Raw genomic sequence first — 27,471 nt, 5'->3', positions numbered from 1 at the left:
ATAACTCAAAAATGTTTCAATTTAAGCTGTATTTGTGTGAATAACAATAATAATCATTTTAGTTTTTTTTGTTACACGAACCATTTTTTTGATTTTAGCTGTTTTTTTTTACCATCCTCAAAGTCAATTTTATTATTATCATCGAAATAATTATATTCATGTGTTCTATTCTTAATATAATTGTCAAAATATATGATAATATTGACGACAATTAAAATAAATCGAAACGTATTAGTGGTGCGTTAATTTTGGGCTCAAGTGTGTGAAAGTATGTATGTATGTATGTATGTATGTATGTATGTATGTATGTATGTATGTATGTAATGTATGTATGTATGTATGTATGTATGTATGTATGTATGTATGTATGTATGTATGTATGTATGTATGTATGTATGTATGTATGTATGTATGTATGTATGTATGTATGTATGTATGTATGTATGTATGTATGTATGTATGTATGTATGTATGTATGTATGTATGTATGTATGTATGTATGTATGTATGTATGTATGTATGTATGTATGTATGTATGTATGTATGTATGTATGTATGTATGTATGTATGTATGTATGTATGTATGTATGTATGTATGTATGTATGTATGTATGTATGTATGTAATTTTACAAAGATAATATAATCCCTAAATAAATTTTTGAAACCTTATCAATGAACATTAACCGCGCTTAACTTTTTGCTGACTCCGTAATGCCGTGCCTGAACTTGTATACACAGGTTACATAAAATAAAAATCAGTCGGGACAAAATTATATAAATACTATATAACAATATATTTATAAACACATGTTAGCATTATTCGAATTGTCTACATGATATAAATGAACTATTTGATATTTTAGTCTGATAACAAAGTTTATCGATGATTTAAAATTGTATTAAATATTGAAGCTAGGTTATGTTTTTTTTAAGTATGTGCATTCAAACATTGAATAAAGTAAAATTAAGAACTTACTATTAGACTGAAAAATAAGCTTATTCAATTCAGTCTCATGTGGTACATTTTATCTAACCATTTCCTTTTCTGTAATTTTCTTTATGCAGGAGTTGACCTTAAATCACCTTAAATCATATAATTAAGTTAGTTAAGTACTTTGCTATTATATAAGATATTAAGAATAATTTGCAAATAATTATATATTATGAAGTTTATTTAATATACATAGATTAGCTGTGAAACTATTATGCTAACATAATCTTCTAAAGTTTTTTTGTAATGTCTTCATTAAATATAGATGTAAATGTATGTTCATATTTATAGGTGGTATATCTGTAAGGTGTATATTTAATATATGTATTGTGTGTATGTATGTATGTATGTATGTATGTATGTATGTATGTATGTATGTATGTATGTATGTATGTATGTATGTATGTATGTATGTATGTATGTATGTATGTATGTATATATGTATATGTATGTATGTATGTATGTATGTATGTATGTATGTATGTATGTATGTATGTATGTATGTATGTATGTATGTATGTATGTATGTATGTATGTATATACAATATATATATATATATATATATATATATATATATATATATATATATATATATATATATATATATATATATATATATATATATATATATATATATATATATATATATATATAGTATGTGTATGTGTGTGTGTATGTGTGTGTGTGTGTGTATGTGTGTGTGTGTGTGTGTGTGTGTGTGTGTGTGTGTGTGTGTGTGTGTGTGTGTGTGTGTGTGTGTGTGTGTGTGAAATGTGCTAGGGAGAAGTAAGGGATGTCAGGTTAGGACATTTGGGAAAAAAAATCAAAAACCATTCTATAAGACTGGAGTTCTTCTGTTATGTAGATTACAGTTTTAGCTTGGTTTTTTAGAATTGATTTAAAAAGCTGAAAAATAGTTTTTTCAAATAGGTTATTTTTGGAGCAACTCATAATTTACATAAATCACAAAGTTAATTGTTGCATATTTTTATTTTAAATAGTTGACAAGAAAAATAGTGCTTGAAAATTTGCATGTATATTAAGCCACTCAATAAGGCATAAACGATAATAAAAGACTCCTCTACCACCTTTAAAAACAAAAACAAAACAGTATTTTTAAATAGTGATAAGACACATGGTAATTAAAAGTATAAAGTTAAAAAATCAGCTTCCTCTCCATCATCAATAACAAAGTAGTCATTTTCTGCCTATCCTTGATGTGAAAGACGGTCATAAAAGTCTTGTACATCAGAAATTGTTTAACTTTGGTTTAAAGATAGGTAGAGTAACCCTGTTAGAGTGGTGAAGGAGTGTCTGCAAGAAATTTTTTTTTCTCACTTCTTTTGTCACAACAACATTGATAATGGTCCATTTCAGTAATAACCAAAATAACTTAGCGTAAATTTTAAACCATGTTCTAAACCCAGAAATCTAGATTAAATAGCTATCATATCCAAACACAACAATAACACTATCATCAACCTAAATATTTTCTTACTGCATATTATAATCTGAAGTCACAAAAAAAAATCAGCTCATGTAAAAAGTTTTAAACATTAGGTCAACTTATTTAATTTTAAAGCTAGATCAAGACCTTGTTGTTAGTGCTTCCTGTATTCTTTTGAGTCTAAATATCCTGATGGTCCTTGATGCTGATATAAGTTGCTGTTGTAAATCTGCTTCATCTTTGCCTTCTTTTTCAAATTATTGGAATCCTGTTGGTCTTTTGAAGTCACTTTATTGAACCTGTCTAAGAACTCCTGTCTTTTTTGCAGACTAACAGTTTTGAAACTTTTATGCTGGTTACAAAGGCAACTCATCTCCATTTAATGGCCAGATTACATATCCTTTTTTTTTTCTGACCTTTTTACTGACATTTTAACAGATTCTTTTTGCTTTATTCTCTTTGTTTAATACTGAAGTAATCATACAAATTGCATTATATGCAGATAACAATATATAATGTATGTATGTATGTATGTATGTATGTATGTATGTATGTATGTATGTATGTGTGTATGTATGTATGTATATATGTATGTATGTATAAAATTTGTTTTAGGTATGCAAACTGTTGTTTTGATATAAATTTAATGGCTGTTGCATCAATTCAAAGTTATGTTGAGTGGTCGTAGTCGCTATCGACCACGCTCTGAAGTCAGCAAGCATACAAATCTCCCTACGCAACAGGTAGAGTTTGTATTTTTTAGTTTAAAGATGTTTGTGCACATAAGTTAATATTGTTTATCTATATTCCAATCCATAAAATTATTTTAAAACCTTAGCGGCGACTTCGTCATCTTACATGTATAATAGGAAGAAATATTGATGCAAAGTTAGTTCCAGTAACTCGACAAACTGCGAGATATTCCCTTCTTAGTTTATACTTTACACTACATGCTGCAGATAATAATAAAAAAGGTAACTATAATTAACTTTATAAATAGTATTTTAAACTTTGTTTTTATGTAAGTTTGTAAAAAGAATATCAACAATTCATTAATATTAATCAATTTCACTATTATTAATGTTTTTGAGAATGTTCCAAAACACAGGTCATTGCAAACAGCAGCTAGAAACTTTTCAACTTTTCTCCCTAAAGCCTTTTTCATTTGATAGTTTCTCTGTTATCACTTTTCTTGTGTTTTCTTCCCTTTTTTCTTTTTCTTACATCTAACTTTTTTTTTTGTATTTTTGCTATGGTTTTTTGTTTGTTTTTTTCCTTAAATTTTTGATTTTTCTAATGTTTTACACTTGTACTGTTGTATAAGTGTAAAACATTAGAAAAATCAAAAATTTTCCATTGGGAAAAAAAATCTGCCATTTGCAATGATATTGCAGCAGATGTCACATGTTTTATTTCCACAAGGGAGTTTGTTTTACAATAATTAAACATAATTTTCATCTTTAAAAAAATTTTAGCAGCCAAAATACAAAAGTTTTTTGCAGTTGTTTTTTTTAGTATTGTTGTTTACAATGGAAAAATAGAACAAAAAGCTCAATAATTGGTTGCAATGGCTGAGATATTAGTTGCCCTGTTTGTAAAATCTCAGTTCTTAAAGAAGTTCATCAGTTAAAAGGTGTTCAGCTAAACCCAACGCCATGCTAAATATTTTCTTCTTCTTTGATGTAGAAATGCTTAAGTATCTAAATTATTCTTCATCTTTTCTTTAGTTATAAAAAGTTGCTGAAGTTTTATACTTCTATTTGGATAGTGGTACCATAAAACTTCATATAAAAAAAGTTTTATTAGTAATTAAAAGTTAATTATAATAAGCACACAGTGAAAGTTCTCAATAGGGGTGGGAGTTAAGGTTAGTTTTAGTCTAACTAAAATTAGTCAACTAACTTTTTAGTCAACTAAATTTTTAGTCAACTAAATTTTTAGTCAACTAACTTTTTGGTCGACTAACTTTTTACCATAACTATAGTTAGTCAACTAACATTTTAGTCTGACTAAAGTTAGTCGACTAAGAATTTAGTCTAACTAAAATTAGCCAACTAACTTTTTAATCTTCTATAATTAGTTGACTAAATTTTTAGTCTAACTAAATTTAAGCAGCTAACTTTTTAGTCTAGCTAAAGTTAGTCAGCTAACATTTTAGTCTAACTAAAATTAATTGACTAAAATATGATTTATTGCTAAAAAAAATTGAATAACCTATACCATGAAATTATATGAACATAATATGAATTATGACAAATAAATCAGTTTAAAAACATTCATTAAAATTTATTGTTTTTAAGAAATTTAAAATACCTAATATAATTTGTGACAATTAGGTAATAAAAATGTTTTGTTTGTATCTAGTATTTCCCCAAATTTTCTTTTATTGAATTAAATAAAAATTAATTTGTTAGCAGAACAACCTCTGTCAAAAACAGCTGATATTTTATACTGAAAACATAATTCGCTATTGCATTTTAATAATAGTTTTTAAAAGAAATACAAAATTGAGAGTTGAACAAGATATATTTTCAATTACACAATATAGAAGTAATAAAACACATTAACTGCCTAACTGTTTCCATCTTATTGTTGTCCCTGTAAATATCTGCGTTTTTATGAGTATAGAATGAAATAAATTACGTATTATTACCTCAAAAAATCATTGCAGGAAATCCAAAAATGCTTTTGTATAAAACACATCTTTCAAAAATATGGCACTATTTTTTTTTATAAATTGATTTCACATATGTTTTATAATTTGTAATTCACTTTAATTAGAAATTGAAAAAATCCAGATCTGAACTGCTTTTCATTGAAATTTAAAACAAGTACTTAATAATATAGGGGGGACTAAATAGATAGGTTTTATTACAAAATTCCAAGTGTCTATGTTGTAAACCTTTCTCCAAAAACCTGAAAAACTCTGAAAATCGAACCTTGAAATAGATGCCCTGCAGATAAAAATTGTAACTTACAACAATTTGTAATTAAAAACATGGTGCTCAAACCACTTCACAACTAACACATAACAAGATTTTAAAAAATTATTTTTAGGGTAACAGTAACAATCTATTTTTCACAAATTAAAAATTTAGTTGACTTAATTTAGTTAGACTAAAAAGTTAGTCGACTAAATTCAGTTAGACTACAAAGTTAGTTGACTAATATTAGTTACACTAGAATGTCAGTTGACTAACTTTTGTTATACTAAAAATGTAGTCGACTAAATTTAGTTAGACTAAAAAGTTAGTTGACTAATTTTAGACTAAAAAGTTAGTCGACTAAATTTAGTTTGACTTAAAAGTTAGTCGACTAAATTTAGTTACGGTTTTTTTAGTTAAGTTAATTACAATTTTTAGTTTTGGTCACAACACTATTTCTCAATGATTACCAAGAAAGATTTACTTATCCATTTTACTATTTAACAAATTTACAAATTTAAACAACTTCAGATTTTTTTTTTGTTATTTATAGTTTTGTACAAAAGTGAAACCATTGAAAACACTCTTGTAAGTATTTTAAATATTTGATGTTTAAAATATTTAAAGGTTTATCATGATATACAGTAGAGTACTTTTTATTATTATTTTTAATTTAGAACCCGAACTGGCGTGATTTTGACCCTGAAGTGTTTTTAAAGAATTCTGCGCAAAAAAAAGCTTGTATCTTTTTTATATGTATACTAAATTAATACTTTAATCATTAAATAATTAAGCGTTATTTAAATTTCATGCATTGATATAACATATATGTGTATACTATTTCAATAGCCTCTTGTTGATTTTAAATTGATTCATTAGTTTTAATAAAAATTTGAACTCACAAAGATTTAAAATTGTTATTATTAAAAATAAAAAGTATTACTAACCATGTCATTTATTTTGCAGTTATTTTCCTTTATAACTGTATAAGCTTCTGCTCTTGTTTGCATATGGGGATCTCGCAAAAATAATGATTTCAGGATAATCTTGAGCTACCATGTCAATTTCTCTGGCCTACAGTACTGTAGTGAGCAGGTACTTAATATAAATTTTTTCAATAATAATGTTTATAGTATAGTGACCATAAAACAGCTTTTCAAGGCAACATCTGAAAAATAACAATTAATTTTCTTTATAGCTGCGTTCACAAGATCAATGTTATGAAACCAATTGTATTCTTTTTCGTTTGTTTGGAGGCTTCTATTGTGCTCCAAAGGTTAAAACAAATTGTTTGATAGTTGTATATTTTTTTATAATAAACATACCTATTACTGTGCTGTTTGAAGAAACTCTACACTTAAGTATTTATTTATTTTATTTTTAGCAATTGCTTAATTTGAAAAAAAATTCAAAGATAAAAATGCCATGTTTTCAAAACAACTGGCATGTTAAAATGATTTTGCTTACAGTTTATTAAAAGAACCATTAAATAAAAATTATTACAGATATTGACTTCTGTTTCAGGCTAGTATTAAATTTTCTTCTATCCATCTTTTGACTGTTCGAGCTGCATGGAGTCCCAATTATTAAAACTCCTGCCATTCATTTTGATCATTCAGCATGTCTGCTGATTAATTCATGCAGTTCTTTAGTGCTCTAGTAGGTGTGTTGGTTGAATCAACCTATATAGGCACAAACTTAACCATTTAAATTAAAGCAGCCCTAAATACTATGAATCCCTCCAAATAAACTTTTACTTTCCAGATTTAAATTTTTACACAAAAAATTGCTTTTTTTTTTGACTACTTTGAAATTATTTTCACCACTAAAAGTTATTTGCATTGAACATTGAAAAGTTATTTGCATCGAACATTGAAAAGTTATTTGCATCAAACATTTTTATTGGGCTAAGTAATCCTCTCTTTTTTTTTTTTATTGATTTGCTCAAGTTATAAAAAATTATATTGCATTATTGATCTGGATCAGAAGATGTAAAGGATCTTAAAAAAACCTTAATTAGAAAATGTAAAGGATCTTAGATGTAAAGGATCATAAAGGACATAAAAGGAAGCTAAAGCAAATTATAAACAATTATTGAATTCACAAACTCCCAATTCACATAAGTTTAGAAAATTGTTTTTCCTTTAATGGGTTCAAAAAACAAACAAAAAAATCAACATCTTTATCTTGAATGATTATATTTTTATAATGCTTTGAGAAAAAGGAATTTAGAATTAAAATTGCCCCTGTTTTCTTTGAAACCAATGTACATAAAATTTATTGTTTTTGAATAAATTTTAAAATAATAAATACCAAGTATGGTTTTTCTTGGATTTTTTTTTTTTTTTTTTAGGATGACTATGTGGCTGCACAAAATAATATTTTAAATAAAGTTGTTAAAGTGCGAAATGACCAGGTAAGTTTTAAGGATTAGTTTCTAAAAAAAAAAAAAATGAAGATTTATTTTATCACTCTATGTAATAAAGTCGTTTTTGAAGAGTATACTGACTCATTAGGAAAATATGATTAGGAAAATGTTCAGACTCTACACTAGTAGGTTTTTTAAACAACTGAATTTTTATAAAAAAATCTTTTCTACTGATCCCATCTCACTTTGAATTGACATTCTTGACAATTTCATCTCTTGAAATACTTAAAGGTAAATTTTAAGAGTGTGAAGAATTGATTCAGAGGAAATATAGATTCAGATGGAGAGAAACTCAGGAGATTCCAATAAAATTTTGAGAGGTAACTCATTTGAAGCAGAAAGTTCATCAACAAACTCACAAGCTGTTAGTGATGTAGCTGGATTTGAAATTTTAGTCTATTGAGTATTAACTAATAGTTTGCAACATTGAAAAAGGACTTTTTACAAGCTCCACTTCAGATTCTGATTCAGCATTGGTTCAACCATTATACAGATAGTGAAGGATCACTCATATTTTTTCTCATTTGTTGCATTTGAAGAATGATAATTGATTGTAATTCTTGTTTGATAAAGTGATTAACATTTTAGTTACAAGTTTTTTTAACACTAAAGTTATGGCATTATGATGTTGAACAAATTTGTATCCTAATAACAAAGGACCTTGACAGGATTATTTAATGTAATGAAAGTTTTGATAATTGCCGATATTATTTTAATTGCATTATTAGAAAAAGAAAAATATTCACATTCGGGTAGATTACAGTCTGTTAATGGCTTTTGTACACAACTCAGCAGCATCACTTTGGTTACCTTAATGCTTCAAACAAATATACCTTGAATGCTTTAAGATACATTTGTTTACATTTATAAAAAAAATATTTGTTTACATTTTGCTTTTTTTGTTGATGGTTTATCTGGTTTGTTTTCTGAAAAAGTAGTTGGGCTAATCTTAGACCTTTTGTTAAACCATCTTTGATTTTTAAAATCTTTTTAAAGTCAGTATAATACACATCACCGTCAGCCTTTCTTGTTTTGGGTGTAATGATTAAAAAATTTTAACACTTAAAGTCATTATTCATTGATGTAATTAACCACATAAACATAATTGTTAAAGTTGTTTATAGATAATTTATAGTTGTTTCATCAGCTGGCAATTTGAAAAAGTTGTTTACAGATAATCAGCTGGGAATTTGAAAATGTTAAACTTTTCTATGTACTTTCCTAACCAGATTAATTAAAACATAGCATATTTATGTAGTAAAAAAATTTAAAGATTTTTCAATTTTAAAAAACCTTTATGGTTGTTTTGACTGAGTGTTTTCATTGAAAATACTGAAATCTCAATTGAAGAAATTTAAATTTAACCAGGTTAAGTTTAAAATGTTCTATCAAATTATATTATCAGTATAATCGCCAATTAATCTATAAAAATGTGTAAATAATTGTAATTTTTTTTTTTTTTAGTTGTTACCTTCTTATAAGAAAGCATCTCTTTTACGGTTAGTTCTTTATTTGTGAAGATGATAAGAATAAACCTTTTGCTTTTCAATGTTGTTAATTATAAAGATTTGCATGTTGAAGACAAGAACAAGATATTCAGCTTTTTTTAAAATATTTAGTCCTCTTTTTTTTAGTATACATTTCTCATTAAAAGCAATTCATCAGACCAGACTACAAGTTGAGAAGGTGCAACATCAAATGGTTCAGCTGCTTGCATCATCCAAAGAAAAAACAAGAAAAGTAAAGTTTCATTTTAACTTATTTATGTTATATTTTTTATTTTGACATTAATAATTTACTAGTAATAACTTTAAAAATTTCAGAACGGTGAAAAAGAGACATTAATTTTGCGAAATAAACTCCTCCGAGAAGAACTTAAGAATCTTAAAGAAAAAATTCTTTATGGTAAGAATTCATCTTAGATATTCTTAGTAATTTTGCTAGAGAAATCTAGATTTTTTCATATTATAAAATAGTTTTGAAGTTATATATTACTTTCCAAATGCAAATTTTTTATATGAGGTATTTTTTGGTCGATTCTGCAATTTTTACATTGTTAACAATTTTGATAATTAATAGATATGCTTAACTTTTATCAAGTATTAAAATATTTTTTGTAAAATTGTATTTTTTAGAAATGAAAATTTAGCTTTTGAAATGAAATATCTTTTGAAAGTAAAATATCTTTTAGAATGGAACAAAGAAGTTTATAAAATAATCACAATTTAAGATAAAGATTATTTATATGGTAGTGCAAGAAAGTTTAAGCACACTCGTTATTTTTTAACATTTTGTCGAGATAAAGTCGCATAAAATAAAAACTATAAATTTAAAAAAAAAATTTTTTTTAATTGTTTATTTAGAAGATATATTTACAATAAAGTCAAAAAAATTTTTTTTTTTTTAATACAGCAATGATGGTTATAATAATGATCGACTGGTATAATATCACAAATAAAAGAAATTGTAAATGAATTTAACTATGTTTTCAAAGATAAAAATTTGCTTTTAAACATGATTTCACTCTATTTGGCATTGACTCAACTAGTTTCATGTAAAGTTCCATAGGTACTGAGTTCCAGACTTCCACTAAAACTGCTTTTAAATGCTCCTCAGAGTTTATTTGATCATTTGAGCATCCATCTAAGCCCAAATGTTTTCAATTGGATTGAGATCCAGTGATTTTGCACACCAGCCCATCACATTTATATATTTTTTTTTTGTCAGCCATTCTTTTACGGAAATTACACTGTTCACTTAAGCTCTATCTTGTTGAAAGATGTATTTGTCCATATTTTTCATGTCTATAAAATTTTTCATGTCCGTAAAATTTTGCAGCTGATCACAAAAGGCAGTCTTTCAAGGTTGAAGTGTAAGTAAACTGATTAACTTGGCCTGTGTAAACGTTGCATTAATCTGTTTCTTTAAAAGAGAAAAAACCCCAAATGCCTATGGATCCTCCACCACCTTATAGCCTTGGTGCCACAAACCTTGGTTTGCATTTTTGTCTTGTCTTGCCATTCTATAGAGATAGTGTTTATTTCTTTTTGTCAACATTTGAGAACTACCAGAACTTAGTGAATCTTTGATTTCATCTGTCATGTTATAATTTTTAATTGTATTCCTTACACAACACTCAATTTTTCCTATTTCTTGTTTACTCTTACTGCCTTCTTTGCTCAAACCAATAATTTGCCATTTGATGACTTCACTGATGCTTTTTCCTCCCATTTTACCACAATATTGAGAAATAAGCTCAATATTTAACCAATGTTATTATTATGTAATTTTTTCAGGCTTTTTTAAGAATTTATATAGTTAAGTGATAAAAATAAATACAAGTGTAAAGATTATTCAAAAAAGACTAATCAGAATTTTATTTTGAAAAAAATTTTGTCAGAAATAAGTTCAAATATGCATGCCCTTAAACTTTTTTGTCTCTTTCTTTAGCATTATTTTTTATATAAGTTCTGGTTATCACTCTTTGATAAATTTTTTTAAAAATAATAGCTTAACATGATTTTTTGACTTGTAAAATGCGTTTTCCTTGACCTCTAAAAATGATTGCTAGCCTTGGCTACTCTCCCTCTGGCAGAGATATAAATTGCAGGGAAATCTTTTGTTTTTTCTATTAATGAACCCGATTGAAAAAAATAGGTATTATGCAATGATCCTTCATCCTTTCTAATATGCTGGTAAGTTTTTTTTAATCATGGACATAAAAGAAAAGTTTGCTCCGGTCAACTATGTTGTTGCTGGAGTTTATATCATAATTTGGATTTGGAGAACCTGTTTGGATACACTTTCTTCTAAATATCGTATGCAGTTTTTGTTATGATGAATAATCCATGGCTTTATACTGTTTCTTTTTACTCCTTTGTGTCAATCTCACTATTCTTAACTTTTCAAGAAACAGACTATCACATGATGTTTCACTTTCGGTTTTGCAAAACCTTTTATAGTTTTTATTTTATGCAACTTTTATCTCTACCAAATGTTAAAAATTTTCTTGCACTACAGTATTATTTTCTCTAACATTCTCCACCTCTATTGAATAAGTTAAAGTGGTTGAAAAGCAAATGGATTTGATTTGAGCAGTTAGTAAATTATCTAAATTATATTTAGTTTGAAATTAGGTACTTTTAGAAACTTATCCTATTATGATTTGCAATTATTAGCCATTATTTCTTAAAATCCTTAATAGGTTTATATAAAACTTATTGGTTCATAAAAAGCTCCTACTTTTTAAATAACTTGATTTTAGAAAGAAGTGCTTCTGCAGAACAAAGTGGTTGGCTATGTAGTAGAGGTTTGTGAATAGAAGTTCGTCACTTAAGACTTTACTTCACATGCCTGTAAATGAGTTAATATTTTTAAAATTGTGATTTTCTAAATAAAACTTACACAAAGCTATATTTACAACTTTTTTATAACTTAGATGCTGTGCAAAATTTTTACTGGTTTTTTAAATGTAATATTTAGAAACTGAGTTAAAAAAGAGATTTGCAGAGCTATTTCAAAGTAAAGAAGCCATGCAAGTCAATCATAGTTATCACATTCAACGAAGGTTAGTTTTCAAAACCCAGTTGGGTCATTTCCTGTCAAAGCAAAATCTACCTCGGGTTTAAAGGGTTGTTAATTTTCCCATATTGATTTTCAGAGAGCTTCTTGTTCAAGTTTCTGCTCAACTAAATTATCGAAGAAGACAATTAGCTGCTGATTTGGTTGACATATACACAATTAGAGAAGTATAAATTACTGCATATTAAGCAGACTCTTTTTTCATTTTACACAAAGTTTTACATATTTTGTTTTTTGTTTTTTAATTTATTTTATATTTATACAAAAAAGATCAAGTATGTATTTTCTGCACAATCTTTTTTTATATATATATAAGTGTTTATGATATTATTCTTAGCTTCCGATTAATGAGAAAAATAAAAGAGAGTATGCAATTTGTGGAGTCCGACTACCTAACTCAGAAGATTTTAATGGTATAGAATTTATTGCTATTGGCTTTTTTTATTTGAATTTATTGCTATTGACAATTTTATAGTTTTGTGACTTTTCTTTAAAAATCTCATAAAATTATAACACAAAAAGCCAAAAGTTTGAAATTATTATGAAAAAAATGAAAAAAGTTAATGAATAAATTAACATGGTAAGACATATGCAAAACTAGACAAATATATGTTAAAATTAAAAATGACTTCAGAATAAAAAAAAAAAAAAACCACATAACAAAAAATAAAAATGGATATAACAATAGTTAAATGTCTAAACATATTTTCCATCAAAAAAAAAAAACCCTTAGATTTAATCAAATCAATCACAGGTCTGGGCATTCAAGCTATCAAGTTGTTTATTGTTTCAAGCATAATATTTGTATCAAATATCTTTCAAAATATTTCACATATTCCCTTTGATGACAGACACTGGTCACAGTCTTCTCTATCTAGTTTTTCATTTCCTTTTTGTTCTAAATAACTTTTACATAGTTTGGAGTTATGTTTCTAAACATCGTGCACACGTTTTCTTGACTTAAAGTTTAAAAAAACTTTCTGAACAACGAACAATGCTTCAATTTCTCCATCAATAGATCACTTACGAGTTTTGTTTTTATGATTAGAAAAACATTTTAAGTAGTTTCTGAGTAATTAATGTATGTATGTATGTATGTATGTATGTATGTATGTATGTATGTATGTATGTATGTATGTATGTATGTATGTATGTATGTATGTATGTATAATGCATTTACATACATTATCAATATCTTATAAGGTTTTTTTTTTTTAATATAGGAGAGGACGAAACAATGTTAGCTGTTGCAGTTGGGTATGTTGCACACTTAGTTTATATGATGGCAAAGTTTACTGAGTTACCTCTTAGATATCCTATCTGCCCCATGGGTTCTCGTTCTTCTGTTCAAGATCTTGTGACTGATAAATTAACAGACAAGGAAAGAGAGTATGTGCCCCTCTTTTATTTTCAACAAATTGATGTGTTCAATTATAAAAAAAAGTATTACAACTGTGTTCATTTAGTATTGTATAACTAACTCTGAAATCAATTGGTTTGTTACTAACTTTTACTTATTATTATAACTCTATAATATCAATAGCTTTTTTTTTTTATATTAAATTGCTTTTCTGTCTTTTTTAGATTTCCACTTTATTCAAAAGGCAAAGAGAAGTTTCATTTTCGATATGGTGTTTTTCTTCTAAACAAAAATATAGCACAGGTTATTTTATACATCTATTGATAAAATATTAAGGTGAAGTATATAAACAATTAAGACAGTCCCTAAATTTCACATTTAAAAATTTTTTCCTTTGAAAATTTTTAATAGAATTTAAATAGTATTTAAGAGTAAAAAATTTTGTATTTTAAAATACAATAAATTAAAAAAATCAACAACATTAAAATTACACTGGTCAAAAGGTTTTTGTCTCCTGGAATCTAAGAGTTGTAGATAGATTTTTATTAGTAGTTGACTCTGATGTATCTCGATGTTCCTTTTTCTCTATCATGTCAAGAAAAAAAGATATTTTCAAATTTAGTATCATATTTGTTTTTACTTTTTATGTGGTAGAGGAACCTAGAGATGCATGATACTCTTGGAAGCATGATATATTTTAAATATACCATTAAGAATGATTGTAACCTGTGATAAAGTCAAAATTGGATTCATCTGCATCATTATTTTAATATTTAAAGTTGCTTCAATCCAATTTTTTGTTTTAGTTTTGTGCCAAAAACCCTAAACCATTTAATTCTTAATTTACCTTCCTCGCAAATTTTTATCTCCTACTTTATGATTTTTTAATGACTTAAAAGATACTGTTTTATTTTTTCAGATATTTTCCTATCGCAAAATAGATACAATAGATAAAATAGATACAACTGTTTCATCATGTATTGAAGATGTCAAAATGCAGCAAACTCTTCCTTCAGACATGTGGAGAATCACAAATAATACTCAACAGCAGACAGAATCTTTTCTTATTTGAAAAGCTGATGAGTTATATTTTCAGTTTAAACTTGGTAAACAAGACAAACCATGGACTCTGAATGTCTGTTGCAACACCCTTAGTGTAAATTTAAGAATTTGGTTTAGTTGTTGATTGCAAAGCCATAGAAACTGCAAAAACCTTGTCTCTTGCAGTTTCTACGATTTGGCAAAAACTAAAAGATTATCCTTGTACCTCATGAATCAGATGTATCTAAACTTACTAATCAGGTTGAACTGAATAATTTTCTAAAAAATCTGAACTTGTTTAAATCATAAGCAGAGTAACTCAGCTCAAAATTGCAGTGGAATTAATTGCAGTTCTAATTAAAAAGGTGTGAATAATGGCTGTTGATAATTCTACAGAAGTCTTTTCTGTCACATTACACATTACAATTTCTCAAAGCCATGAACAGAACTAGCATGGTTTTGGGTATCTTCAGAACAAGTTTCTAAGAATTTGTGAGGTTAAAATTAAAAGGGCTTTTTTGTTGGCCTCAGATTCAAAAAATCTTGAATTCTAAAGGTAATCTTAACATCATAGGTCTTCACATTTGGAATACATTCCAGTTCAAAGACAAGATTTTTTTAGGAAATGAGCAATCTCTTGGCCATGCTGAATATGTTGAGAAGCTTCTGCAACTCAGTTTGGTGTAACATTTCTTTTAAAATGCTGACTATTGCTGTATATTGACGAGGGATAATCAGATTGCAAGCTATAAAACCAAGTCATGCTGAACAGTTTCAACATTCGTGTAAGGGTGACAAATATTACGCAAATGTATAATGCTGTATTTGAAAGAGAACAATCAATTTATTTGTATTATAAAACTTCTATAAAGAAAAAAAGTTTTGAGTGTTATTAGAAATAGTTATAGTGTTATTAGAAATAGTTTTGAGTGTTGAAATGCCATCAAATGAATATATAAAGTACACAAAAGCAGACAATTGATAAACTTGTTAGTAGAAAAATGATGTTTTAGATTTAGATCCTGTGAAAAGATCATAAACTGAACAATTTGTTTCTGAAATGTAATCTTCAAGTTCCTTTCTGCTCCCAGTGATATTTGGGGTAATTTTCAAACATGGTGATTTTTAATTGAATCATAAGAACTTCAGAAAAGTAACTAATAATAACTTATATAATAAGTTCGCTTTTTTTTTTAAGTTTTTAAAATTACAATTCCTAAAGTAAAATTCAAGTAGCGTCGTGTAACAACTGAAGTAGTAGCATAAGATATGTTGTAACCCTTGGTGTCGTTAAAAGGTTCATCTTTTTAACTACTTGTACATGCATATATACGTACGAATAAACGACGTGTTTATTCTATAATTGGTTTTTACATTTAAAATTCTTTAAATAATATTAATTCTAATTGTTAAAGTTAGGTTTTAATGTTTTTAGTTCATTTGTTATTAGCCTTTTATAAAATTATTTTTGTTTCGTTTAGCTTCGCTACCATAACAAGTTAGGTACAGCAGATTTGCGAAATACACTTGTAAATCTAAAAACACTGTTTGAAACAAAGTTCGGACTGAGATTGTATGTTTTTAAATTGTTTTGTATATTTTATTCTCATATTTTATTTTGCTATTTTCTTAACATTCACAATTGTTTTTTACGTTACAAAAAAATGAACAACGATGAAATGCTCTTAAGTTTTAGGCACTCTTTTATATTTGACTCAAATGAAGCTATAATATTTAGTGAATGGAATGGATCACTTGTTGTTCGATCTGGTCAAAACCAATTTGCACTTATCAATTCAAGTCATCGACTTTCTATGCCTTATGTTAATCCATTATCAATTAATTCTGAAACAGTTACATCTGAAAACAGTTCGTTTTCTAAGGAAAATTCCTTTTCTGGACTTCCCACCGTTCACGTAAAAGCGAACCAACAACATCGTTTTATATCAAGAAAAAGTGTAAAACCCAGACTTCACAAAACACTTAGCCTCCCGGATGCGTTGCTTTCAGTATCTCCAGACTTGATTCAAACTCCTTTTGAAGATATAGTACGTCAAAGAGGGGAAGTGCTTCCCGATACTTCTCAATGCAATTCTTCTATGAGCCCTATAACGGAAACAAAAGTTCATACACAGGTTGATTCTGATGAAGAGATTGTAATGAAATTAGACATGCAAAATAGTTCTGATAGACGATATATGAGTCGTCAGATTAGCGATGCCCTTATTATTCCAGACCCTTTCGGGGAGCATCGTTTAGAAATGGAAAACATCTTAGTATAGTAGAGTTAAGTTGCATGTCAATGAATCTGTGTCCCTCTTTTTTTCTCTTTATTTTGCGATGTAGTAAGAAATTGCGTTTCTTAACCAGTGCATCTTTTCGCGTCGTATTTCAGTTGTGTTTCACATTCCTAAATGTCTCTAAACTGCTTTTTGTTGTGGCTGATTTTCAAAACCGGTCCACAAGTAGCAACGTAAATATTTTATAACAGAAGTTGATTAGTTTGAAACGATATTCATTTTGACAACTTTTCATTAAATAAGTTTGAAATGAAAATGTGTAACAATTTTGGCGGAAAGGTTTTACTCGAGCGTTTTCTTTAAATAAGCGTCTTATAAAATCTTTAATGTCGACGACGTACTTTATACGTGATAGCAAATCGTTTTTTTTTTTTTTGATAGCAAATCGTTTTTTTTTTTTTGAGATGCAATCTTGTACAAATAAATATGAAGATGTATTATAGCAAATTTTATTGAAATAACATTTTTTTTTATATGGTAATAAACTATAATCTCCTATATGCAAGAACTTTATATATGTGTACACGTTTTTTTATATATATAAGAAACCAGTATTAGAAGCCACAAAGTGTTAAAAAACTATTAGTACTAAGTTACTTTTCGATAAGAAGCTTATTTTATTAAGAGTTCGAGGAATATTTCTTAATTTGTGTTCTGTTCAGAGACAAACCTGAGGATTGTATTACATTGAATGATTTGATGGAATTCAAATAATTTTAGTTGACTGTAAAACATTTTATTTTACTTGCTAACATGTTTTCAGATTTCATTTTATTTACTTTGTCTCTCTTTTGTTAATCTGAAACATAAGAAACTCTGAAGAAACTTTTAGCATTAGAGTTGAGTACACTTAAAATGAGAAACTTTCCAATATTAGCTCATTTGCTTGGTTTCTTATATATATATATATATATATATATATATATATATATATATATATATATATATATATATATATATATATATACACACACACATATATAAAAAAAAAACAAAAAAAAACGTGTATACAAGTTTTTTATCATTCCCGCTATTTTTCTGTCAGAAATGAAAACGCATCCAAACATTTGGTTTTTTTGGTTATTTTTATGGGGAGTTTTAAAAAATGACTTGAAAAATTAACGAAAATCTTTGATTGCATTAAAGCATTTTGATATCAGATATTGAATTATCTTATTCAAACAAAACGTTTCTTTTAGGTACAGTGACCAAATTTCAGCCACATCTTTACAATTTGGTTTCTAAAAATAGGTTAAACGTAGTCATATGACAATGATACACTGTTAGAAAGAAAAAACTTTCAGCATCGAGGAAAAACTTTCAGCGCAGAACCCATTGCTTACGCCCTTGGTTAAGAAAGGAATTGCATTTGCTCGTAGGCACAAGCATTTTCCTGAACAATAGTCTACCGTCGTTTGGTAGGACGAAAGCAATTTTCCACTGATAAGTAGAGACTGAATGCGAGTGTGTCACCCCGCGGCTCTGACCGATTCAATCCCAAATACACCCAAAGAACTGTCGAACATAGTGCGCATGTAATGGTTTGGGTTTGCAGTTACAATCTGAAAAATGTTTTCTGTTTGAAAAGAAAAAAAAAATTCAACAGTCAAAAATTATCATTGGTAATTTGATTGGTAATTGCTTATTTGAATTAAATTTTCGGTTAAGATTGCAACTTCAAAAAACGGTTTTGAAGGTTAGGTTAGATTAAGTGATAAACTTTGGGCGGTGATTTTCTTATGGTTAAAATCGTATTTTAACCGTTCTTTGAAACTGTCTGTTGTCTTATGGCTAGTTTAAACAAACGAAAACATTAAACATGATATAAATAGCCAGAAAAATTATGAACTAATGTAATTTATTTGTGATATTCTGCTGTAAACCAAAATTTAAATTTTAAAATAGTATTATTTATATGAAACTTAGGTATCTATGGTTCATTTAACCAAAAGTGGGGTCACTTTTCGATTTCTCATTTTTGCCCTAGAATCGTTCTTTTACACAATTAAAAGAATAAAAATTACTCAAACCCGAAATAAATTTTCATCATACCAATGGGTGTGCCCGTGGAAAAAATTACTTAAAGGATACAGTAATTGCGCATCACAATTTTAAATATTAAGCTTTAAGGTTTAACTTTTTAGATCTAAATTTTTACTGAATCAAGTCTTGGCATTGTCAAAAACAAATTGTATTAATTTTTTTTATTGATTTACAGTTAGAAAATGAGGCAAAAACCATACAAGGTGCTAGACCTCAGTTCATTATAACGTTTGGATATGTAATTAACGTTGAAAATTTAAGTTTTGAGCAAAGAAAATGATTTTTTTTTAAATTAAAATTTTTTTTTTATTTGATTAAACTTGCTTTCAGAATAATCATTAAAAATTTCATCAAAAACTTATTTTTTTTCTGAACAAACTTGCCAAAATTTATTTTTCATAGTAAAATTTTTTGTTCGGGTATCAAACTGTTAAAAATACTGTTTGCTAAAAACTAATGCCCTTCAACAAATTCTTCTAATTTTTTTTATTTTAATGCTGTGTATTTACTGAAGGTTTAACCTATTGAATTTTATTTGATAATGACTAAGGTTATTAAAAGATCGCAGATGAAGTGCTGCTCACCATGGATCCCAGATGTAATGCTACACGCCGAAGATAAAGATCGCATATGAAATACTGCGCACCAAAAGATTCAAGGAAATGACCTTACACTCATCCATTTCAATATAAATCTAGAGAAGTAAGTCGAATATTAAGTATAGAGATGCTTCTAGTTAAGATTAAAAGTCTACCTAATGTCAAACCAAGGATTATCAAATCTCTCCGTTTCTTTTTTTTTTTAAATGATTTAAAAAATTTATAGAATCAAAACACATTTTAAAAAACACATTTTAAAAAAAGATAAAAATAAACGCAAAGAATTCTCTGCACATAACTTCATATAAGAGTGAATATGCCATTATGCATGTTTTTGTTGAAATAAGAAATCATTTTTCGTCAAAACCTAATAGGCATATTCACCTACATAAAATCAGCAGCTGAGACTCGTTTTTTTATCGTACTTGAAACAGATTTGAGCTTTTCATAAATTTCTGAACTGGTCGGTACGTCATCTCCTTTCTTCAGAGAGGTTTTTTTTTGTTTAACCTTCTTTAATGGATTTTTCTTACTCATATATCCGTTTGAGGTATCACTGCCCGAATCACTTGAGTAGTTTTCTTTTTTATCTTTTACACTTTTCTTTTTCTTCTTCTTCTTCTTCTTCTTATTCTTGGACTTCGATTTTATTTCATTTTCGACCCAGTCGTCTGTAGAGCCCTCTTCTTTTTTTGAGCTCTCGCAGTTAATAATTAAATCATCGGATTTATCATACTTTTTTACAAGTGAAACTTTTCCTGAACGGTTTTCGGGGCTTCGACTGTGATTTTTTGAATACGCATGTCTTGATTTTTCTGAATGGCTTTCAGGGCTTCGACCGTGATTCTGTGAACAATCGTGTCTCGATATTCCTGAACGGCTTTCAGGGCTTCGACCGTGATTTCGTGAGTATTCCTGTTTCGATTTTCTTGAACGACTCTCAGAGTTACGACTGTGATTTTGTGAATATTCGTGTCTTAATTTTCCTGAACGGTTTTCAGGGCTTCGACTGTGATTTCGTGAATACTCGTGTCTCGATTTTGAATCTTCTTTGACCGAAATTTCTGATAAATTAATAGAGCACCCTTTTTTGGAATCTTTGAAGTCTTTGTATCTATCTTCATTAAGAAAGGCTAGAGAAAAAGGTTGTTTATTCAATTTTTTTTCAGTGATCTCCCCTGGGAATTTATTAATTGTCGCGTTTTGAGAAACTTCTTCAGAAACAGGACGATCAGTATTATTTTTTGGAATTACAGAACTTTCACTTTCAACGATCTTAGATATATTTACACTTTGAATATGGATTGATTGTTCAGTAATTGAAGATTTATTTTCTTGATTTATTTGGACATTTTTTTCTTCAGAAGATATTTTTGTTATATCATCCTTGTCTTCGTCCTCTTCTTCTGAATTGCTCTCTGAAGACGAGTCATCAAAGATAGCCTTAAACATATCAATACTAGGTGGTTTGAGTTGCTCTTCTGAAATTCTAGACTTAAAAACAGTTGGTTCGCTATCTAGAAAGATTAGGAAATTATAATAAATAGTTAAGCCAAATATTATAAAATACCAAAAAGGTAAACATTTTAAAATGACAAGCTTTGTTTGGAAGTTTTTTAAAATAAATGATCTGAATCGATAGCAATTTGCATTTGGAAAGCAGATAAGCAGGGGATCTAATAATTCTGGTCAAAAATCATTTTCTACAACTTTACATTTAAAACTGTATAAAATAGTTTTCTACAACTCCACTGCACAATCACGCCAAAAAGTTTCATTTAAAACTGAATAGAGGAAAGAAAAAATAATAATTAACCTTCAACATCTTCAACTCCACAAGAACATTCAAAAGGTAGCATGCTAACTTTAAAGAAAATGTGTGAAATGAAAAAAATGTGTGAAATGAAAAAATAAATGTCTATCAAAGAAAGTATTTCATCAAAAAAAATATGGGATATTAATGATGAAAAATCAAACATGTAAAAAAGTAGCTATGATGATCCTTTAGATAACCAACCATTCAGTATTACTGAAGATGATGGATTTATTGATTTAATGGCTCATTTACAGCCTAGGTAATCCCAAGCAGACATTTTTTTTTTCAGAAAAAGCGCTTCCTCATTTGTATGACGATATAAAGAAAAAAGATTTTAATGAAATTACAAAATCACAGCCCATAAGTTTCAGTTCAGATATTTGGACTTGTTCCTCATCTAATGAAACATTTATTTCTTAATCAGGACATTGGATAAAAAAAACTTTTGAACGCAAATAGGCTGTACTATATGTATTTCCAGAATCTCACACAGGAATAAGTATAGCTGGGAATTCATCAATATTTCAGAAAGCTGAAAAATTAATTTAACAAGAAGAAATATTTTAGTTAAAGATGGTGCTACTAATGTCTCTAGGAAGTAAACTTGCTCAAATTATGTCAGTCCATTGCATAATTCATTTATTGCAACTTGTAATTAATGATGCAGTTTTATCCCAAATATTAGTGATAGATCTATTAGCTTAAGCATGTAGCAGGCCATTTTAATCATTCATCGAAGGCATGTACAGAATTTCAATTATTGCAACAATAACAAAATGAAACAACCCTACTTTTAGTGGATGATGTCCCCATCTAATCGAATAGTGCATACTTAATGATAGGACAACTTTAGAAGCTTAAAAAAGCAGTTCAAATATATTTAGCTAATCATAACAAACTGCCAATATTCACATCAAATGATTGGAAATTAATTGAAGATCTATTGCAGATTTTAAAACCTTTTTATGAACTAAGTTTATGAGCTCTGAGGTTTGTTGTTTTCAACAGTAGTTCCAAATATATGTACTTTACAAAGATTTTTATCAAAAGTTGATCAAAAAGATGATACAGTTCAAATAAGAAAACAACTTTTAGCATCTTTAAATAAGAGATTATTTTTTCAAGATAATCTATTCAAAATTGATGAGAGATTTATCCACCATTATTGATCTCGCTACAAGCTCAAATTTCATCCTATTGATAAAAGAGAGCAAGCAAGATCAATCCTATTAGGGGCTGTAGTAAAAAACTAAAGAAAAATGAACTTTCCCAGAAGTTATTAATATTGCTACTAGTTCCAATCATTTAACACCAAAAGCAAAAAAAAAAAGAAAGTCAATTTGAGAATGACTTTAACTCTTGCTTTTTAAAACTTGCAAAATATTGAGAAAATGGAGGTGAGATTTTTTTTTCTGTTTACAAGAAAATTTACAACAAACTTGTCTTTTAATAGTACTTTGCCAAAATTAAATAAGATTATCAACTTTTATTACTATTAAAAGCCATTCAATTATTATTTTATTATGATAACTTACTGTATTTTTTAAATAGCTGATTTAAGTGTTACATCTAAATTTAATCATTGTAAAAGTTTTGTAGTTGTTTTTGAAAATTGGTTTGCTAATTTTATTTTGATTCACATTATTTAATAAAATATAATTACAAAATTCTTATCTTTAATTTATATTTAATTCTTATATTCTTATATTTTGTAATTTTATTTGTTATTATTTTTTAGAAAACGATGGTCATATAAATTGAGATCAAGTCTCTCTTATACTAAGTTGCTTAAGAAGTGGTAAAATCTGTAGTTTTTGTGCACTGTTAATCTTAATTCAACTTGAGCAATATTTAAATCATTTGATTTAAATATTGCTCAAGTTGAATTAAGATTGACTGTGTGTAAATCAGTTAATCTTAATTCAACTTGAGCAATAATTAAATCATTTTTTAATTTAACGTAATTAGTTATTAGATTATTCAAAAAGATGAGCACATCAAAATTTGTGTTCTAGTTTCTGTCATTCTGTCAATTATCAAATGATTTGATCATGTCTAAACTGTGTATCTTTAAGACTGCAGCAATAGTTAAAACAAGTTTTTTCTTATTATTGATAAACATGAAATATCCGGTATAAACAACCAGATTATTTTACTACCTGGCTGGATATACCAATTTGTCCAGACACACTTAATAAATAGTTACTTCCTAAGGTCAATTTCAAACTCAGAAATAAAAGAAAAAACTTAGTTACCATTTGTTTCATTAAGATGCGATAATGGACCAATAGTGAACTTCTTCTTCTGAAGGACTGTCTTACTTTTAATTACTTCAAAAATATTTTCATCCTCTTTATTTATTTGCTTTTCATCAGAAATCTTGTTTTCTATCATTTTTAAACCATCTTCAAATGAAGCATCTGAAAAGAATCCTTTCTTTTTAATTCTTTCAGGTATTCCTTTTGTTTTCATATTTGGGTATGGATCAGGGATGTTAAAACGTTTACATAGTAACTGCTCTGGTCTCCACTCAACCACTGTACGTGTTGCAGCACCAAACATTCCTAACTGAGCAGCTTTTTTATGGTTCATAACATCACCATTTTCTAAATCCTGGTTTTTAGGATTCTCATCTGTTGATATCATAGTTGCACGTGTAAATCTATTTGTTAGCAATGAAGATGACAAAGGTCGATAGAGGATGGCAGCTCTAGCAAACTCAGAAAGTTCTCTTTCACGCTCCCACTCTGTAGTCGAACTAAATATATAAGGCTATGAACACTTTCATTTAAAAAAAAAAAAAAAAAAAAAAAAAAAAATGATTTTAAACTTTTATAAACCTTTAAAAAAGAAGGAAAGAAAATTAGTCATATTGTTTATAGCTTTTTTGAGAAAAAAAACATCAGCCTATTTGAAGAAATTAAGTATGTACGCATCATAGAGAAGCTGAGGTTGAAGTCCACTTTTTTGTGCTTCAAGGAACTTTTCATAGCGAGCTTGTTTTTCAGGGAACTTAGCAAATGGTTTAAATAGACTATCACTCTTGCATAGAGCTGGTTCTGAAGAGGATTCTGCATTTTGTTTGGGGCGTTCTTCAAGAAGAGATTTATCCCATCTTGATGTAAACCTGTTAACAAAAAAAATTATAGCGGTATGAGATACAATAATTATTTAAAATCCATATTATTCATTAGATATTATTTAGCAATTCTATCATGTACTTTGTTTTTTTTTCTTCTTTATCTTTGCTTTCTTTGTTTTCATCAAGAATGGGTTGACTATCCCAACGCAAAGTCCATTGACTAACTGGTTTTGGCATTTCTCCTAACAAAATACTGCGATCTTTTGAGGTTAACTTAACTTCTGAGGAGAAACTTTTCTTTCCATCATCGTGAAACACATGTTTCGGTTGAAAATCAGATGGTAAATCAAGCATTTTTACTGGTTTAGGTATTGATGTTTTAACAGATGACTCAATGAAACCAGGCAAACATCCTAAAAGTAACAGATAAAAGATAAAAACAAATTATGCTAAAAAAATTTTAACAGTTTTTGAAAAGGTTTTAAAATAATATTTGTTTGATTAAGTCCAATTTTGTAATTTAAATTAGACTATATACATTATTGGCATTTTAACAGCAATTGCATTTTTTTAAACACTATTTAAGACAAAGTTATTGATAATTTAGTAATAAACAAACTAAAAATTATTTCATTGCAAGTTTTATGATTTTTTTGATTATGTTAATTACTGTAAAATGCAGTCACTCAAAGTTTGAGTATCTTTACCTTTGAATACTTCATTTTTAGGTGCACCTGACCAGCCATGGTTAGTTTTTTCTTCTTCATCAGCCATAACAACATCATAATTTGAAATTTTGTCATTTGAATATATGTCATCATCTTCATCCTCAAATACTCCAACACCAAATGCCTTTAAAAGTCAATTTGAATACATAAAATCAAACAGGGATTTCAAAACCGAATAAATGATTTAACAAACAAATATATATCTGCAAAAAAATTCCTTTTATTTTTTTGTACGCATATAAATATTTAAGAAACTTAAAAATGTACATTTGCAATAGATTTCATAAATTCAAAGACATATCAAAAATTTTTGTTGAGTAGAGTTTTTTTCCAGTATGTTGAGCTTGTTTTTCTTGTTTTAAAAAACAAAATCAGTTTTAAAATTAACTAAATTTGTTAAACAATTACATTCACTGTTACAATTTTATTGACAACATGACGAAATTAAAATTGTGAAAAATGAAAGCACCTGGCCACGAATTCCTCTTTTTTCTTTGCCTGTGGGTCGAAATATATTTTGATCATTGGTCTGAGGAGCTCCAAACATGGCAGTGGCAGGATTTATACCTGAATAACCAAGTCCATGGACATTGTCTTTTAGTTGAAATTGGAAAGACTGAATATCTTTTGGAGCAAGATATTTAGATGCTGTTTTTAAGTCCATTTCATGTGCAGAAGTTTGTGGCATACACCCATAAATCTAAAAATGATCAAGGTCTTATTTTAATGAAAAAATAAATTAGCAGCATAATAAAAACAATAAAGAAAAATTCACACTGGATTTGGACAGTACTTTGGGAATACTGAAATAGTATTCATAAATTGTTTATTTAACTTTTACCATAAAAAAAAAATGCTCTTTGAACAAATTTAGATGTAAAAAACCACATTTTCTCACTATTACAAACTTTTAAAGGAATACTTTAGACATTATTTTTATTCAAAATATTATTTTCAAAAAAGATAAAATAATCTATTTTTACATGGAATGCATATTTCAATTTATATTTTCATTTCATCTTATTTAAAATTGCTCACCTTTTTTGAAGATTCATTCAAAATGTCATTAGTCAGATTTATAGGTACTTTTTCACCAATACCTTGCCCGAGCTTCCACCCCATACTTTGCAATAGCTTAATACCAATTGATGCTTTGCTTGGTATTACTAAATCATCCATGATAATACCCCCAGGTATTGCTGAATGAATCTCACCCTCATCTACAGCTTTTTGTAACAGCCTTTTGCGTGATTCTATCTCTTGATCTGAGAAAATTAAACCTTATTTTTCCCTTGATAAAAAACACAACAAAATTATTGTCAAAAAAATATAAAAATATAAAAAATACCATCATTTCTGAATTTATCACTTGTTATCAACTTTTTAGGGGCAATTCCATGATCAGCAAAATCATCTTCATCCATAAAATCCTCAGGTTTAGAAATATTTTGCGGTTCTTTCCTGTCTCCACGAGATGATTTAAATGTTGTGGGGACCCAACCCTCTTTTGAACCAACTGTATTAAAGTAACCAGCAGAAAAACCACCAGTAAATGCCCCATGAAAACGTTGTCTACCTTGTTTATCAAGTACAACCTGGTCACTGATTTTAACAGGCTTTGGAAGAGGCTCATCCTCTTCTATTTCAAAAGGTGTTCCTATAGATACATAATACTCTTGATCATCGCTATCACTTTTGCTCATTTTAAAATTTATACCTTTATACTAAACAATAATAAAATTATTTTTTAATGTGATACATACATACATACATACATACATACATACATACATACATACATACATACATACATACATACATACATACATATAGGAAAAATTTGTACTTAAGATGCAAATATGGTAACTTAGATTAGTTATAGAAATTTTTTTTCTGATAACTTTTGGAAAAAGACTTTTACTTGGAAAAAAAAAGTTTTTTTTGTAAATCACTTGATAATTTCACAAACATCTTGGTATAAATTTCAAATGTTTCATATAGTCTGTAATACTTTACAAATTAGGTGGTTTCACACAGCATAGTAAATTTTTGTTGTTGTTAAAATGTTCATATCAAAACCTTTTATATGAACATTTGTCATCAAATATGAAAACAAAATTTGGTTTATG

General features: G+C 27.7%; 2 protein-coding genes across 2 annotated transcripts; one reads left to right on the top strand and one right to left on the bottom strand.

Annotated features, from left to right (window-relative positions):
* Positions 1 to 3,031: 3,031 nt before the first annotated feature.
* Positions 3,032 to 17,571, top strand: LOC145191486 (UV radiation resistance-associated protein-like). Its single transcript, XM_090066942.1, has 18 exons — positions 3,032 to 3,183; positions 3,279 to 3,414; positions 5,918 to 5,952; positions 6,042 to 6,105; positions 6,356 to 6,459; positions 6,563 to 6,640; positions 7,718 to 7,780; positions 9,257 to 9,291; positions 9,427 to 9,532; positions 9,616 to 9,697; positions 12,057 to 12,101; positions 12,275 to 12,359; positions 12,453 to 12,540; positions 12,711 to 12,786; positions 13,597 to 13,762; positions 13,958 to 14,036; positions 16,256 to 16,347; positions 16,513 to 17,571. The coding sequence occupies exons 1-18, from the start codon at positions 3,112 to 3,114 to the stop codon at positions 17,054 to 17,056; spliced, it is 1,950 nt and encodes a 649-aa protein (XP_089923068.1). The 5' UTR covers positions 3,032 to 3,111; the 3' UTR covers positions 17,057 to 17,571.
* Positions 17,572 to 19,877: 2,306 nt separating this feature from the next.
* LOC149882030 (G patch domain-containing protein 1-like) lies at positions 19,878 to 27,065 on the bottom strand. Its single transcript, XM_090067019.1, has 8 exons — positions 26,691 to 27,065; positions 26,381 to 26,607; positions 25,812 to 26,042; positions 25,322 to 25,466; positions 24,754 to 25,027; positions 24,465 to 24,659; positions 23,788 to 24,290; positions 19,878 to 21,233 (listed from the first exon to the last, which is right to left on the bottom strand). Exons 1-8 carry the CDS (start codon positions 27,043 to 27,045, stop codon positions 20,101 to 20,103), a joined length of 3,063 nt encoding a protein of 1,020 aa, XP_089923145.1. The 5' UTR covers positions 27,046 to 27,065; the 3' UTR covers positions 19,878 to 20,100.
* Positions 27,066 to 27,471: the final 406 nt, after the last annotated feature.

Source organism: Hydra viridissima, unplaced genomic scaffold (genome assembly GCF_058129835.1).
Source record: "Hydra viridissima isolate aposymbiotic clone 2 unplaced genomic scaffold, HvirCarnegie_v1 scaffold_11, whole genome shotgun sequence".
Lineage (NCBI taxonomy): Eukaryota > Metazoa > Cnidaria > Hydrozoa > Anthoathecata > Hydridae > Hydra > Hydra viridissima.
The sequence above is the reverse complement of the archived record's forward strand: the minus strand, read 5'-3'. Positions and strand labels throughout refer to the sequence as shown.

Excerpts from the sequence above, each read along its gene's own strand:
- LOC149882030 (XM_090067019.1), bottom strand. The coding sequence starts at position 27,045 with ATGAGCAAAAGTGATAGCGATGATCAAGAGTATTATGTATCTATAGGA. Across the intron at positions 25,028-25,321 it reads TAAAAATGAAGTATTCAAAG|GATGTTTGCCTGGTTTCATT; the intron begins GTAAAGATACTC and ends TGTTACTTTTAG. Across the intron at positions 24,660-24,753 it reads AAAGAAGAAAAAAAAACAAA|GTTTACATCAAGATGGGATA; the intron begins GTACATGATAGA and ends TTTTGTTAACAG.
- LOC145191486 (XM_090066942.1), top strand. The coding sequence starts at position 3,112 with ATGTTGAGTGGTCGTAGTCGCTATCGACCACGCTCTGAAGTCAGCAAG. Across the intron at positions 9,292-9,426 it reads AAGAAAGCATCTCTTTTACG|TATACATTTCTCATTAAAAG; the intron begins GTTAGTTCTTTA and ends TCTTTTTTTTAG. Across the intron at positions 13,763-13,957 it reads TTAACAGACAAGGAAAGAGA|ATTTCCACTTTATTCAAAAG; the intron begins GTATGTGCCCCT and ends TGTCTTTTTTAG.